This window comes from Rutilus rutilus (genome assembly GCF_951802725.1).
Source record: "Rutilus rutilus genome assembly, chromosome: 7".
Lineage (NCBI taxonomy): Eukaryota > Metazoa > Chordata > Actinopteri > Cypriniformes > Leuciscidae > Rutilus > Rutilus rutilus.
The window spans coordinates 34,799,526-34,816,570 of NC_140221.1; the positions used below are offsets into that span (position 1 = coordinate 34,799,526).

At 38.1% G+C, this 17,045-nt stretch overlaps 2 protein-coding genes across 6 annotated transcripts; both read right to left on the minus strand.

Annotated features, from left to right (window-relative positions):
- Nucleotides 1–5,196: 5,196 nt before the first annotated feature.
- Nucleotides 5,197–11,693, minus strand: gps2 (G protein pathway suppressor 2). Of its 5 annotated transcripts, none has more exons than XM_084413003.1 (12): nucleotides 11,553–11,693; nucleotides 10,690–10,807; nucleotides 10,407–10,516; nucleotides 10,179–10,291; nucleotides 9,714–9,793; nucleotides 9,494–9,573; nucleotides 9,167–9,341; nucleotides 7,718–7,801; nucleotides 6,962–7,038; nucleotides 6,775–6,870; nucleotides 6,545–6,628; nucleotides 5,197–5,920 (listed from the first exon to the last, which is right to left on the minus strand). In XM_084413003.1, exons 2-12 carry the CDS (start codon nucleotides 10,781–10,783, stop codon nucleotides 5,828–5,830), a joined length of 1,086 nt encoding a protein of 361 aa, XP_084269129.1. In that variant the 5' UTR covers nucleotides 10,784–10,807; nucleotides 11,553–11,693; the 3' UTR covers nucleotides 5,197–5,827. The 5 variants fall into 5 exon arrangements, with proteins under 5 accessions (XP_084269129.1, XP_084269126.1, XP_084269125.1 ...); XM_084413000.1 differs by having other exon boundaries at nucleotides 11,151–11,690; XM_084412999.1 differs by having other exon boundaries at nucleotides 10,167–10,291; nucleotides 11,151–11,690.
- A 3,276-nt stretch (nucleotides 11,694–14,969) lies between these two features.
- Nucleotides 14,970–16,999, minus strand: gabarapa (GABA(A) receptor-associated protein a). Its single transcript, XM_084414087.1, has 4 exons — nucleotides 16,867–16,999; nucleotides 16,080–16,158; nucleotides 15,862–15,980; nucleotides 14,970–15,699 (listed from the first exon to the last, which is right to left on the minus strand). Exons 1-4 carry the CDS (start codon nucleotides 16,954–16,956, stop codon nucleotides 15,619–15,621), a joined length of 369 nt encoding a protein of 122 aa, XP_084270213.1. The 5' UTR covers nucleotides 16,957–16,999; the 3' UTR covers nucleotides 14,970–15,618.
- Nucleotides 17,000–17,045: the final 46 nt, after the last annotated feature.

Consider the following 17,045-nt stretch of genomic DNA (forward strand, 5'->3'; position numbering starts at 1 on the left):
TTGGTCGGTGTGGTATTTTTTCCACCCCTTCTCCACTGTGATTGGATGGCTGGGTAAAAGCCTTCATAGGCTGCTAGGTAATTGCATCTGCAGCCCAGAAAAGTTAGTTAAGAAATCGTTAAAATAGTCCAAGTGACTAACAGTGGCTCAACCTTAAGTTTATCAAGCGACGAGAATACTTTTTGTGCGCAAAAAATAAAGACTTTATTCAACTATTCGTTTTCTTCCGTGTGGGCTTCGAGAGTTCATGAAAGCGTCATGACGCATGCGCGAGAACTAAGATGACGCAGATAGGTCTCGATGTAGTGTTTAAAATGGTTCTAAAGTGTGCATTTCCTGGATGTCCGAATCGTGAGAAACCAACGAGAAAACGTAAAAAGTGCCTTACCAATGCCACAAAATGAATAGCTTACCTTTCACACTTTCCCATCAAATGATCGTGAGCGTCATCTTCTCAGTTCTCGCGCATGCGTCGTGACGCTCTCGTGAACTCATTTTAGGCAAAATGGCTGAACAATAATATATACAGTCACTAATAACAGAGAATGTCTAATAAGGCGAGAAGTTTCACTTTCAGTACACTTCCGGCTTCTGAACTGGTTGCAGTTCCACTCTGATTCCATATGAGGGCGCTCACAGGACGAGTGCAGAATGAATGGAGGTCTATGGCGCTATACCAACCAAAATCCACTTTTCTCAGGATATAATTTTTTGTCTAGTAATTTGAATGTTGTATTCGAAAGGAGATGCAAAGAAATTACACATTGCTGGGTGTTAGATTTTTTTAGAGTCACTTATTTGCTTAAAAAAATGTTTTAAAGTGTCAATGACGTCATACACATCGTACGACCAGAGATACTGCTTTACGGCAATCCTTCAGTCACTTTGGTGCTTTCGCGCTCTGCACTTTCTTTTCTCTGGAGGCATCGACAACACAGCTGACACAGGTAAACACACGTGCTAGACGAGTTTTTGTTTTGTTTGTTTCTGGTCCCGCTTCAGATGCCACGATGCCATCAAGCGGTATCTCTGGTCGTAATCAGTCCTTCACTGACCAATCAGCGTTCATTAGCAGAATGCTAGCGTGTTATGGGCAACAACAACTCAACCTGTAAGAAATCGAAAGGACATAAGTACTCATTCATTCAACTTTCAACCTATAACCCATGTTGAACTTGCAAAATCTACACTCAAATCTGAGATTTCTAAACGGCAATCGGGTGAAAGAGACACATTTAACCGTCTAGCCCCATAGACTCCCATTCATTTTGCACTCATGGCGATCGCCCCCAGTGGAACTCTGGTGGAACTACAACCAAAATTCGGTACAATTGGACTTAATAGGGAGTGGGCAGGCTCTCCGTAGACGGGCTCTGCTAATAATATGATTTAATGGTTTATCACTTTCGACCAATAGGTGGTGCAGTTACGCAACTGATGTGATGTGGTCAGAGTGAGGTGACAATGACACATGCAAAGTTTGGTCATTTTGGCATCATGCCTCAACTTTGTCACTGCGCTATACAAAAATGGTTTTGTCTATCGGCACGGTCTGGAGATGAAACAATTCGATTTTGGTGAAAATCGGACAAACGGTCTAGGAGAAGTTAGAAAAAATAGGTTTTGAAAGAAAATAAAAATGCCGGGCAGGAAGTTATGGCAAACATGGCAAAATTGGTATCTATGTTTTAAGGATGACCCAAGGAATCTATTATCATAATCATACACTGTTCGTTCATTGGCCATAGGAGAACTGGCCCCCTGACTGAGCCTGGTTTCTCTCAAGGTTTTTTTTTTTTATCTATTCTGCCACCTGATGGAGTTTTGGTTATATATATATATATATATATGAACTAAATTAATAACTTTTTTACAACAAAAATGAAACATCACAGCTGGACTGTGACGCTATTTTCTTCTGGAAACAAACTTTGTTGCATTATTTTCCTGTTTTCTCTGTAAAGCTGCTTTGAAACAATCTGTATTGTAAAAAGCGCTAAATAAATGTGACTTGACTTGACAAGTTTCATTACGATAGGCTAATGTATTCAACCGTTATTAGCATTTTTGGAAAATTCATCATAACTTTTGACCACAACGGAGCGCTGTCTCGAAACCTTTTGAGAACCTTCAGGGCATGGTGCTGATGGCACATACCGAGTTTCGTAATGGTACACCAATGTATTCGTAAAGTATAGCATTTTATATCGTAATATTGTATTGAAGGTAATGGCAATTTCATGTTTTGTTCTATTATTGTGCCACCAAGAGGCACAATCCCACCATTTTTTGCATGTGTCCTCAGAGTGAGCCCATACATGTGTTTGTCAAATCTGGTGAAAATATCTGATTTTGTTTTGTAGTTATAGACATTTATATGTCTAAACACATAAAAATTACCCACACCTGACTTTGTTTGCATTTTCTTGCCACATACTATTCATATTTTGACATTTGGGCATTAGCATTTAGCCAACGACCTATGTTTCTGAACTTCATACGGTGGTTTTGTCTCGATCGGTCTAATGGGTTCAAAGATATTGTCAAATTTCTTAAGCGCTAAATCACAACGCTAATCAAACTGTTAGGCGAAACCTAGCATGTTTGGTATCGTTGGACTCGGCAATGATTCAGGAACCTAAGGTGATGACACCCGTGAAAATAAGTCAACCACACCCAGAGTTATAAGCATTTGAAATGTTTATTTTACCACTAGGTGGCGCTAGTTCAAAACTTCTCGGGCTCCTTCAGGTACTGATGACCGATACAGAGTAACGTAACGATACATGCGTTCGTTCATAAAATACAGCATTTTGGTACAAAAGTCAAAATGGAACGCCTAAAATGGAAAAATTGGATATCAGACACCTCTGCATGTTGCCCTGAATCTAACTTTTATGATTTTATAACAAATCATTCAGAAGTTATAACAGGGTTCCCACACCTTGGTTAACTTCAAATTCAAAGACCTTTCAAGGACTTTCCAGGTCCAATACCCTCAAAAAAAAAAAAAAAAAAAACTATAAAAATTAATAACGATAATATTCCAATAAAATAAAAATGTGTCAAGGTCTTGGAACTGATTATTTCAACATGACAACTTGACAACTCAACAATGAGAAAACATGAGATCAAGTATGTGAACTTGTAACATAACACATTATTTTACATTTGATTATTTTATTTATTTCTACATAACTGTTCAGTATATGTTGGTGTGCCTTAAGCATTTATTTACTAAAATTATGACTATATTATGATGTAATTATTTGATGCATTGATTTGATTCGGGATGCATCGTTTTACTTTTAAATATGGAAAAAAAAGAAAAAAAAAAGAAAAATTCTTTGTAATCTTCTTTGGTGAGCCAAATATCTTGAAACTTGCATTTTACAGGCATCACATTTCAGCGGTTTCAGCCTATTTTTGCAATGTTTTACGGTGTGTCTGTGAAATGTTGAGGTCCCATCGTAGTTGTTTTGTGTGCGGGTGAACGTCATGGCAACATACAATACAAAGTACCTCACGCGGGAAACACTTAATGTAACGCGTAAATGCGAGGAACTAACATATATACTAAATAAATAAATAAATCAAGCAAGTTAGTATGCATAGGCCAAGAAGTGTTGGTGAAATAACACATTAGCGGACCGGAAAGAATAATATGGATTTTTTTCCAGAAAACGTATTGCACAAAATAAATTCAAGCACTTTCAAGGTGCTTGATCTGTATCTATGTATGTTTATTTTCAAGAACTTTCCAGGGTCTTGAAATTTTTCAAGGACCTGTGGGAACCCGGTTTTAAGCAAAAATATAAATGTTTCGTATCTCCGGTAGATGGCGCTGCGCCGAAACGCTGCAAGTAGTCTCAGGTCATGCTTGTGATGACATGTACCAAATTTGGTCTGAATATGATAAAGTGTTGCGGAGATACAGTACAGCCTTACATCTGTTTTCGCAAGCGCTACTTAAAATTTGTTTGCGCTGTATTCGAGAACGGTTTGACGAATCTACATGAATTCCATAACTTTTTGTCGCCATGGTCTGAAGATGATCTGGTTCAATCGTAGCAACCGTCTAGGCCTGAAAATCATAGCAACCGTCTAGGACGAGTTTGAAAAAGTAGGTTTTTTCAAACCTTTTTGAAAAGAAAGATTTACGGAAAGATTTTTGCTACTGGCCCTTACGGTTCAAAAGTTATTAGCATAAACATGAGTGAAACTTTGGACAGTTGGTGGCGCTAGAGGGATTGAGTTAGAGACTCCAAATTTGCTATGGTGACTGTTCGGACTGTCCTTTATCTGTGTGCAAATTTTCATAACTTTCCCGCAAGCGGTTCTATGGGCTGCCATAGACTTCCAGAGCAGAAGAAGAAGAAGAAACGGAAGAAGAATAATAAGAATGCCAACGATTTCAAGAGGTGCCCACGCACTTTCAGTGCTTGGCCCCTAAAAATAGGGGATTCCCCATTCTCCTTGGGAAATAACGCTTTGGTGGACGCATGGCCTAAGTGTAGGTGGGGCCTATGGTGCAATGATGTTTAACTATTCGTTGATGTCCTTGCTCTGCAAGAAGTCATATGCAAATGTATTTGCCCATGTGACATCACAAATTCCACAATATCAAAACAAGCCATTTTTGGACCTTGATTAAATTAAATAAATGCTTTGTTTATAATGAGGGTGTTTCAAACTGAAACTTGCAGGGTGTTTTAATAGTAGAGACATCTTATATGTCAAAGGATCAAGGCAAATGTTGACCCCTTTAAACTGTCCATTTAAAAGTACAAAACAAGTGATTTACTCATAATGGCTTCTGAACATGAGATGTTTATGAGTTAGTGGGGAAGCTGCAAAGTTATGTGCCTTACAATGATTGAAATAAAATACTAGAATTGGTTCATTAACTTACAATAGTATATGCATACCTGCTTAAACTCAACAAAAATTTGGGTAGGGCCGACCAAAAAAAAACTGGCATGCTTTAAAGATGACATGAAGTAATATGTGGTCAATTACTCTGGAATTCCCCTGTAGAGAAACATCCTACGAAAAACAACAGACCAAAGTTGAATCTAAAAACTAACAACTAAATTGTTCCGAGTCAGTGCTGTCAAACTTAATCCAACTACATAATTAAGCGACTTTTCAAAGAATAAAACAGACTCTAAATAAAAAGATGACAAAGTCAAAGGATTTATTTTTCTACACACCTCTTTATTACTATTTTAAGAAGTTTTTTTTAAAAACAGATTATTAATAAAATTAAGATTTTTAAGTGCAATTTTGTGAAATTCAGTTGGTTGGCTAAAAACATTACATTACAATTTAAAATCATATGAAAATATTATTTCCCTATTCTTTGAATTAGGGAAGAGGTGCATTCATCAGTGTTAATGCAAATTATAGATGGCCCTGAGTGGGAGGTCTGTTACAGGACATGGAAATATAATCTTCTAATCTGTTTCTACATTGTTCAGTTAGTTTTTAAAACCAGATTTAACTCTAGTTGTGTCATTTAATGGTGGTATTGTAATGTTACTAATGTTGGCACAGCTGTTGTCAATGTCTTCATATGAATAACAGAAACATTCAGACACATCCCACTGTAATATTGAAATAAATGACATACCCTGTTGCAAAGTGAGGTATAACAGCTGAAGAATAGAGAAAATGACTTGCATGTGACAGTAATACAGTCATGTGTTCTACGTGATAACACTATGATGCCAAGCGTTGTGTAGCTTTAATTCCAAAAGGCTCCAAAGTGTAAGTGATGAATCTGTTCTTCTACCCCGAATACTCTGCTTTAGAGTGAAATCAATAGCTATTTGCCATGGTGGTAAAACCTCTGCCCTGATTGGCTGTGAGAGAGGTAGGTGTGGCGAGGGGTTGGTTGAGAGGAGCTTTGAAATGTAGCCTGTACAACAGAATGAGAAAAAAATTAGAAGTCACTTTCCTTATACAGATCTTAATCAGGCACTAAACGATTAAAGCCAATTGAATCTTTTTTATCAATTAAAATGTAGTGTTCACACTACAGTTCAAAAGTGTGGGGTTGGTAAGATTTTTTATGTTTTGAAAGTAGTCTCTTATGCTCACAGAGGCTGCATTTACTAGATTAAAATACAGTTTTGTGAATATTGTGAAATATGATTACAATTTAAAATAACTGCTTTCTATTTAAATATTTGTAATCTATTCTTGTGATGGCAAAGATGAATATTCAGCATCATTACTCCAGTCTTCAGTGTCACATGATTCTTCAGGAATCATTCATTTTGAAAACAGTTGTGCTGCTTAATATTTCTGAGTGGAAACCATGATATACCTTTTCAGGATTCTTTGATGAATTAGAAGTTCATAAGAACAGCATTTATTTAAAACAAAAATCTTTTGTAACAACGTAAAAGTCTTTAAGGTCACTTTTGAACAATTTAATGCATCCTTGCTGAATAAAAAACTCCAAACTTTTGAACAGTAGTGTATAAACGTACATATATGCTATTAATAAAACAGTATACTTAGTTTGGACAGAACTCACTGCATGTGCTTGTTGTGAGGGCGTTCCATGTGTGAATGCCCCTGGGGAAGCTGCCCTTGGTGGATGTGCATATGATAATCCAGACTGTCCAAAGAAACGAGCAAGACATTTATGCCCAAAGAACGGCAAGAGCAATAAAATTCAACTATTTAAGGATGAATATCTGCGATAATGCAGCAGGTTACAATGCTGTGTTAACACACATTTAATTCATTTGTTTTGGCTCTGACCTTTCCAGGAGGGATCTGGACAGCAATAGAGGGAGTGGGCAGCAAACCTGCAGCACTGACATGTAGAGCCTGTGGATGCATGGGCCTCAGTGAACTCTGAAAAACACAAATATGAGTCATGAGTTACACAGACACTCAGCTGACCATCCTTTTCTAGTTTAGTGAGTGTACTTCCAACCCAGCTTACAGAGTCTGTGAAGCCGGACTGCTGGTTGGCATGTTCCAGCTGTTTTTGCAGGGGAATTCCAGCACTGGGGATGTAACCTAGAGAGAAGGATGGAACACAGAAAGAGAGTGAATGTGTCTGCCAAGAAGAAGATGGGAGGAAATTTTAACATTTGTGTGACAAAGGCCCCGTTCCAAAACTCACTGAGCTGCCTTTGGGGGTCAGAATGATTTTTATAAAGAAATTAATACTATTAAAATAAAGCTGGAGTACAATAATAATAAAACTATTCAGCAAGGATAAAGAGATTTATAATGTTACAAAAGCTTTCTATTTCAAATAAAGGCAGTTTAAAAAAACAAACAAAAAACTTTATATTCATCCTGAAGCAGGAATATCGTATCAAAAATATGAATGTTTCTTAAGCACCAAATCAGCATATTAGAATAATTTCATGTGACACTAAAGACTGCCGTAATGGCTGCAGAAAATTTTGCTTTGCCATCACAGGAAGAAAACAGTAATAGTATTTCAATACAGCCTTGGTGAGCATAAGAGATTTCTTTCAACAACATTAAAACCAAACCAACACCAAACTTTTAAATGGTAGTGTAGGTACGGTACCTTCCTTCCGAGTAACTGATTTGAAACACTTTTTATGCGCAGCAACATTGATGATTAAAAATCGGCATACAAATATTTAAATAATACTGTAATATTTCATTATAAAAGTATGCTATAGGGAAATTAAGTCATTCACACACGCATTACACACACCTGGCTGAGAGGTGAAGTGACTGTGGACAGCATAGCCCTGCTGCTGATGGGGCAGGTACTGCATGGTCTGGAAAGCTGATGTACCTGGAAACAGAAAAAGATAACATCAAATCAACATATCACAAATTTACACAACAAGGAAAAGATCATAAGAACCTTTGAATTAATGAATGAAGCACTTTTATATAGCGAATGTTTAGATACTACTGTACAGTCAAAATGCTTAACAATGGGATCAGGGTCTCTGCTCAACCACACCCAGTGTGCAGCATTCAGCAGGGTTTTTCCTGCATGGAGGCGGCCACCTCCGTCAAATTTCGTGCCGCCTCAGGCTCTCGACAAAACTCGGACACACAGTCAATGCTCAGATACACTTTTTCCACCATGACGGACGGTTCTGTTGCAGGTTCCCGGCCTGTGTCCATTCTCAAACCGTATAGTGTGCCGATAGATAGTGCTGCGCGGATCATAATCCGCGGGTCGGGCGGGAGAAGTAATAAAAACATAACGTTCCAATTAATCAAGTTCCAAACAAAGATCACAGCAGAACATCTCACAGCAACACTCAGCCATGTTTCATGAACGAATCGGTTGAGTCAAAGATTCAATTACCCGTTCATATACTGCCTCATTCTGAATAAATCAGCCGTTTGAACGAATCGTTTGAATGAATGACTCAATGACTCGCTCATTAAGATGGTCGCCTGCCGCCACCTACTGGCGGTTTAGTTTCAAAGTATCATTCTTTTCAACATTCCTTATTTGTACATTCAAAAAATATTTAAAACAATCTCATAATCTCATTTAATACAGTTGCAATTTTTCGATGTAAATTATTATTTAATTTGATTGGTAACAGCCTAGTGTCTTGTTATTCTAATTGAATGTATTGATCAAATTTAAGAATTTGAAATGAAAGATGGAGGATACATTTAATAAAATTAGGGAAAAAATACCCCCGGACCCCCCTAGAGGTACCAAGCTCCACCCACGAAAATACTGTGGGAAACACAGTAGGCTATATGATGGTCTACGAAAAATACAAATTTAATTATCTTATTATTAAAATACATGATCAGGATTTTCCCACCTCTGCCTCGTTTTGAGCCAGGAAAAACCCAGGGGTGCGTTTCCCAAAAGAATTGTTAGCCAACTATGGTCGAAAGTTCCATCGAGCTCTGTTGGTAATGACGGAACTTGAGACCATAGTTGCTTTTGGGAAACACACCCCGGTTGAGGCGACGACAGCCACAGTGCAACAGTACACTCGCTACACACCAGCCGTAAGTGAAGAGGACAGTGATAGAGACAATTACACCCCTACTCTTTACAAGAAGTCATGGTCATTTTTTTATGACCACAGAGAGTCAGGATGAGTCTTACAAGCAAATAATCAAACATACCCGTATCTCCAAACATAAGCACTGAGGGAACATTAAAACAAGGTACCTCTAAGTTGTGAACCACTGGCATAGTTGGCTGGCACTGGCTGACTGGAGGCAAAAGGTGATGTATGCTGTTGCTGGGTGACTCCATACGGGCTGTGACTCGACTGGGCTCCGGAGTACTGGCCATGCTCTGCCCCACCGGCACTAAATCCCGCCGGAGACTGGAAATGACGCGACTGTGGCGGTGGCAAGCAGCCAATAATATTTTCAATTAACACAAGCACAGACACCAAAACATACAAAACAAATGTGAGTAACTTAACCATTAAAAAGTGTTGCTTTGTTTTAAACACATATAGATTGATTTACATTAAAGTGTCACACTCACAGGAATGACTGGAGACTGGAAGAGCTGTTTACTGCGTTCCCCAAGAAGAGCACCTGGGCGTCCATGACTCACCTGACCCGCTGATAGAAAACAAGGGGTGGAGCAAAATAAAGAAATTATTGTAGGGCAATTCTAACAAAATAAAAAGCAACAAGTCTAAATGACCTCCACAACTTTATACTACTTTAACGAATGCCTAAAAATGCCAAATAGTGGTCACCTTGCATGCTAAGAAGGTGCTGTCCAGGGTGGATGGCCATGTTTGGCTGGTATGTTGCTGCAGTCAGAGTTGTCATGTCACTGTAAACATAAAAGAATTCTAGTTGTAAACTGAATAACAGACAGTTTGGATAATGTTTTTTTTTTTCGCCTTTTTGTGGGGAATTTTCAGTTTTGCCATTTTTTTCAGTAGCCATTATTCCAGTCTTTGGTGTCACGTGATCCTTCAGAATTGTTTTTAATATGCTGATTTGGAGCTCAATTTTTTTCTTATTAATGCTTAATATTTTTGAGGAAACCTTAAGATACTTTTTTCAAGATTCTTTGCTAAATTTCAAAAGAACAGCATTTATTTGTTATAAAAAATTACTGACACTTTTAATCCGTTTAATGCAACCTTGCTGAATAAAAGTCTTATTTTCTCTCTTTAAAAACAAAAACAAAAAAAACTTACTCTTTCCCGTACCTCTGTTCTTTCCGTCGTCTTTTCTCCTCTTCGTGTAGGACTTTCTTCAGCTGTAGGAAAAGCTGGTGCTTCTCCTCTTGAAGACCCTGTAGCTTCACTCCCATCTTCATAATCTGAAGACAGAGAGATAGAGAGAGTAAAAAGATTGGTCAGGAGTCCTGTGCAATAACGCCTGCATCTTTTTGCATATAATCCAAGTTTTAGAATGTGGCAATCATACAGACTTACCTGCTCTTTAGTCTCCTCTAAGGACATCCTCTCCTCCATCTCTTTCTTCCTCTTCCTCTCTTCCTCTTCTTTTAGTTTCTGTTCCATCATTTTGTCAACCTCTTCCTCCTCTGAGATAAACAATTGACAACAAAGTTATTTTTAAAAAAAGACTTACAAATTTGCTACATGCACATCACCAACAACTCTAAAATTCACACAAAGCACCGGAATTCAACATGAACGTGGGAATTATTTTATTTATTTTCAGTAAAAATAATATGCAGGAGATTCCAGGGCTTACCTTGCCTCTTCCGCTCCCTCTCTCTCATAATGTGCTTGTGTAAGGCACGTGCCATGGCATTAGACAGTTTGGGCCTCTCCAGAAGAGCCGGCATGATGGTAGGGATTGGTGGTGCCAGCTGGAGTAGAGATGTCAGGTAAAAAAAAAAAAAAGTTACACATAGATCATGAAATCATTTTTTTGTCACTAATGAGTCCACTAAGATTACATTTCATTTATTAGTGGCCTTTCCACAGCAAGAATAGTGAAGAGTGAGAACCAATTAAAGAACTGAAAGTCTGAAGATTTTTTACCTTGTTAAATAACATGTTAAAAACATAACAGAACCAATAACATTCTTATTATTTCTGTGCAGCACAATTAAAAAATTTCAGAGGTTCAGGATGACACATCACAAACACAAACTAAGGCAGCAGTCAAAAAGTTGACAAGCCTTGCTTACGTTGCATAAACCAACTTACCATATCAATTCTAAAAACCAAAGACTACGAGTTAGAGCAAAATATAAACTAGAAGAAAGAGATGTGGTAATCTGAGAAGCAATAGAAGGCAGTAAATGAGCAAACTCCCTGCACCGGGTTAGCTCTATAATGACTTGACAAGCTAGCTGGCTATGCTTGCAGTAACCTGAATGTTTTGACGGGCTATTCAGTTAATCTGTCCAAGAAAATCACCTTTCATAAGCATGATTTTACAGACGAAACTGATTTCAATGTTTTCTTTTTCCAGTAAGTTGCATTAACACCTGACCATTAGGCTAGCAGGCTAACGGCTCAAGTGACAGCTTAGGCAGCTAGCTTGCAAAATCAGCGAACTAAATAAAACTCTTGCAGTGAAATTCGTGGAATCTTCATGTAACGCACTTTTGTCCGTTTCTGAGATTAAAAGTATGCTGAGCTTGTCTGAAGGCTTTCCTTTAAGAAAAATAAACAAGTGTATCAGTAATTAACCAAAATAAAAATGACAGGAAACCCAGTTTGGCGCACTTCCGCTGTGGGTGTGTCTTGATGACGGCAAGTGTGACTGTGAACCTGTGAACACCAAGGGGGTACTCTTTCAGAAAAACCTGAAGCTTCCCTGGGGCCGCCATTGATCAGCAGACCATGCTGTTAGCATTCCTTTGATTCCATTAATTTTGGCGTCACTTTGACAGCGAATAACTTTACATCTGAGGCGTTTAAAGACTCCATTTGTCCATTATTTATTTCTAAAGAAACACGAAAATGTATAAAAGGCTCCATTACCTTGTAGAAATAGGCTAACGATTACGTCATAACCACGTGACTCTCTGTCGCACAGTAGAGAAATTACCGTATGGACAGGAGGAGAAGCTCGCGGGCAATCGGGGGGACGTGGAGGCAAAATGACAAAATAATTAATCAGAATACTTAGCAAAAGTTGCTCCTAGCTCATGGACACCTCCTACTCACACTCTCCGTCTCTGCAAGTTTCGGAAGGGAATGATTCAGATTTCTCTTGGCACAGCTACTAGAAGACAGACAGGTTGCGCACGTCACATCTACGTCGTCAAGCTCAGTTTGAGTCTGCGCAGTACGGTCAGCCATCAGGAAGTGAGTGCTTCTAATTGACTTCACTTTTCTCCGTTGAATCCAATGGGGTCGCTGTGTCCATTTCTTTTACTGTCTATGGTGAACACCCATGTGTGAACAGAAATGAAGCGGCTGCTCACTGCAGAGCCATTGCTGTCCAGCTCCTCTTCTCTGGACGTCCAGCTCCCCCTCTCTAAATGTAATTTGCGAGTAATGGGTGTTCGCTAGAAGGTCCAACCCTACCTTTAACTCTATCCCTCCATACGGTGGCCCAGTAGTGCACAACACAACGAAATTTAAAAAGCAAACATAAGTTCACAACAAAACGAAATTAAGCCACAACACAAGGGAAAATGTACAACATAACATAAAAGAGCCACAGCACAACGGAAAAATGTACAACACAACTTAAATAAGCCACAATACAATTTCAATGTACAATTTGTGGCTTAATTTCGTTGTGTTGTGAACTTATGCTTGCTTTTTAAATTTCGTTGTGTTGTGCACTACTGGGCCACCGTACTCCACCCATTAGCTGGCGTTAGCTGGACGTCTTTGGCCCTGTCCCAAATGGCGCACTTCATGTGGACTTTCGGTCTCGTGGACTTAAATTGCGCGTGGCTGTCCCATTCAGCATTTTAACACTCTGAAGTGTGCTCAGCAGCACCCCCTTTGTACCCTTGAAGCGGTCTTCCACGAAGCCCGCATAGATGCAGGCTCCACACACTTTAACTACCAAGGAATCCTTGCGAAAGGCCATCCAGACAACGGATGGGAGGAGATTTCGCTCACGGACAATTGTTGACATGGCTGAGAAGAAAATATTACGTTTTTATGACCTAGATGTACATTTTACCAGTTGTTACCTACAGTTTATACAAACATTATGGTCATCGAGCAGCGGTTGATGTCTCAAACATAATAATAGCGCGTTGAATAATACAATCGCATTATGATTCATAAATAAATAGAACCGAATGTCAGGGCTTTACTAAGTCATGTAAACATAGTTTGAATATTGAAACCTGTAAATTCATCTGAAACTCTCAAACTTTCATTATGTGTTAAAATTGTTATCTTAGTTCAAATGGAACATTATGTATTATTATGTACAACTGTATACATCATTTAAATAAGCATGATGTATCTATTGTCTAATGGCCATCTAGGTGGCATGCATAATATCAAAATATAGAACTGTAAAAGCAGGCTGTGTAGCTGACATGGAGATCCGGTGTGACGATCGAGTCTGTCCCAAAAATACCTCTCAATGCGCCTCATGGACTCATGCCAAGGGCACTATAGGTCTGCACTACATGATGTCACCAAAGTGTGGACTCTGAGGAAGTCCACAAGTCCGGAGTGTGCCATTTGGGACAGGGCCATTGTCTGGACTAGGTCAGAGGTCAGAGGTCAAGCTCAACCTCAACCCCTGACGTGCAGTGAAGGGGAACTGGGCGTCATTCGGCTCTGCACTGAGCAGTGAACTTGAGCTCCACTTGGAAATGAAACGAACGGCATGTTTTCATTATGCCCAGCTTTCAACTACAGTGCCATGCATAAGTTTAGACACCCATGCTAAAGTTGACTAAAAAGAGGAATAAAAAATCAATGGAATTAAAATAGCCCCACATCATCACATAGCCTTCACCATACCTAGAGATTGGCATGGTTTTATTTCAGTTAGCCTAATAGCTGGTTTGATTTGCATTGAGAGATGATCTTATGGAAAGTACTCCATGCCAATCTCTAGGTATGGTGAAGGCTATGTGATGATGTGGGGCTATTTTAATTCCAAAGGCCAAGGGAACTTTATCAGGATGCATAGTATCCTGGATCCATGAAGTAACTGGCCTTTAAAAATAAAAATCTGCCTGCCTCTATGGGAATTTAACATAGGGGTGTCCAGACTTATGCACCCTGTATTTTAAGGAAGAACATTTATTTATTTACGATACATTATTCATTCACAAAGAAAATTGGTGTCCTTAAAGGTTGGATTTTTCCTAATTTTTTTTATTAAGGCATTAAGTTTAATTTCCAAAAGATGATTTTTTTATTCCTCTTTTTAGTCAACTTTAGCATGGGTGTCTAAACTTATGCATGGCACTGTATGTTTTAAAATTGTTTTATTCATGGGTTATTTTCACTTACGACATGTATTATAAGGAATATAATTTAATTAATTTGCTACGTCTATTAGCTAAATTTAGTATGCATAAATGTATATATATGTGTGAAACAAGACTATATTTTTAAATTGGAAGGAAGTTTAGCAATACCTAAAACAATATTAAGTTTGAAAAATAAGAAAACTGTTAAATGTGTTAATATCTGTGAACAATTAAATGTTTTACTGAACCTTTTTTCTCTCTTTCTGTTTATCCTAATGTACCCCGGGCTGTATTTGTAAATCTTTAAAACCAATTAAAAAATGGCCAGTTTTCTTACAAGCAATTGTTACATGGCCATCTTATCTCATGTTGTTAATAACTAGTAAGGCTTCTCTTCAGGTATTACTTATAATCATTAGTTCATGAAATATAAATAAAATAAAATGAGATCTGCAAAATCATGGGCACTATTGACCAGGATCACAATGCACTTGACTTTTTTATATTAATTCATATCCGTAATGTTGTAATACGTACTATTAAGAAACATGCGCAACAGATATTCTAAGATCTGTGAGAAAAGTACAAGTCAAGATCCATTAAAGACTCACACAGGTAGATTTTTACATCAGGTTTATAATGGTGGCAAGCTACAGATGGAGCTTTTAGGGGAAAAGGAACAAAACACACCAAACCATAATAAAAAATCTCCTACAATATGACTCCTACAAAATAAACGTTTTAATCTTTTAACCAATTTATTCAAATGAACAGCAATCCAAACCCATTTCAAAATAATAATTGGCAATGATACACACTCACACTCACACTCATACACATTACATGGTATGATAGTCCAGTATTATCAGTGATTTTGGTCTGTGCAAATATGGTAACTAAAAACAAAATCAAACCAAACATTAACGACTGTAGAATAGCAAAGTGACTTCAGGATGCATGTTGGTGCCAAAGGAAAGTGAGAAAAGTTGAAAGGAGAAGTGTAGAACATTGAAAAAGCTTTTACGGATATGAGTACTACTAATTTACTGAAACAGACCAGGACAAAGTATCAGGCCTAAAAGCAAGAATGAGGGCAGAACTCTTGGGTAGGAAGGAACAATATGCAGGCAGCATAGAGTAAAAACAAGATTTCATAAACAGACAAGGAGGAGGATATGAAAGTGCATTCAACATGTACACTTTTTGTGAACTAACGTATTGATCATTTTATTTTAAAGAGGGGTATTGTGGGGCAAGTAAATTCGTTACACATCTCTCAAAACGTCCCCATAGACGCTTTCATCACTGTAGGCAATGTAAAGGAAAAAGTCTTCTTCATGATGCTCCTAAAATACAGAAAAAGAGACAAAGAGTTTAGAAATGCTTCATTTTTATTGAGCAAAAACATCACTTTCTCAATTCTACTGATGTAAACAAACAGGTGCAAAAGATGGAGTAAGCAAAATAAATTATGTTCAGAATTATTCACAAGAGAATGAAAGATGTACCTGGTAGAGCAGCCCCATAGTGGCTGATGTGGGAGGAATGACGTTGTTGACAAAGAAGAAGAGGGCATCTTCGGCCCTCAAGTGGATCCTTTTCCGAATGAGGAAGTAGAACTGTCCCACTTCAAACACAAGAAAATGTGTCAATACATTCACATCCTACATATTTTAATTCCATTCAATATTGAGCAAATTAATCTGGATTTTACAAGAAAATTAACCTGTGAGGTCAGAAGGGACAAGATATTTCTTCTTGTCCAGATCTCCTATTCTGGCTTTGGGAGCTTTCTCGACGATCACCTGTGGAAAACAAATCAGTGATGATGATAAAAAGTAACCAGTCAGTCATTTGAGAACAACTGCATCTTTCAGTAGTATAATATCAAAGCAAGGGTATTTCCCCAGTTTAGGGCTCATTCCCATTCTAACAAATTTCCCCACTGATATTTTACTGAGGACACATAATGCAACTGAAAATTAACCCAGTGTGAGGACACATGGTAATGCGTCAGAAAACTTAATTTTCTAGGCATTTTGTCCTTGACTCTGTCAAAACAACAAGGTTCATTTGAATGATTCAATATCATGTGCGGAAAAAGAAAAAAAACAATCATGTGCGGTATACAAAGCAGTTTAGCTACCGGCTCAATATTTATGATGTTTAAAACCTTGAAGTTTATCAAATGTCACAAATATTTAAACCTATATCATATATTCTCATAAAAAGATATTCATTATTCTATTACTTGTACTTCAAACGATGCCACAATTTCCAATTAAGACAGAAGCTAACGACGCTAACGCTAGTCCTTTCATATTTGAAGGACAGCTTAAAAACATCGATGACAATTCATTAATTAATCGTATATATACTCGATTTCGCGTTTTTAACTATTTTCCCACGATTCGTCCATACAAATGAGCGTTGTCACTATGTTATTCCTCGATAGGTTTCCGTTATCTGTACAAGCAGGGCCCTGACAAAAACAACTCATTTGTCTGACTCACAGGCACTCTGTCCGGGTACTTCTTTCTGATTTTCTCCCCCTCGGACCGTCGCTTCTCAAAGGGATGTTCTTCTTTGTACATAAACTTCATTGTCAAGGGCTGGGAGATGTTACAAATCTCCAAGAAAATCTGCCGTCGACGGTGTTTACAAACTAGCTTAGGTTTTTTTGACAACTGCG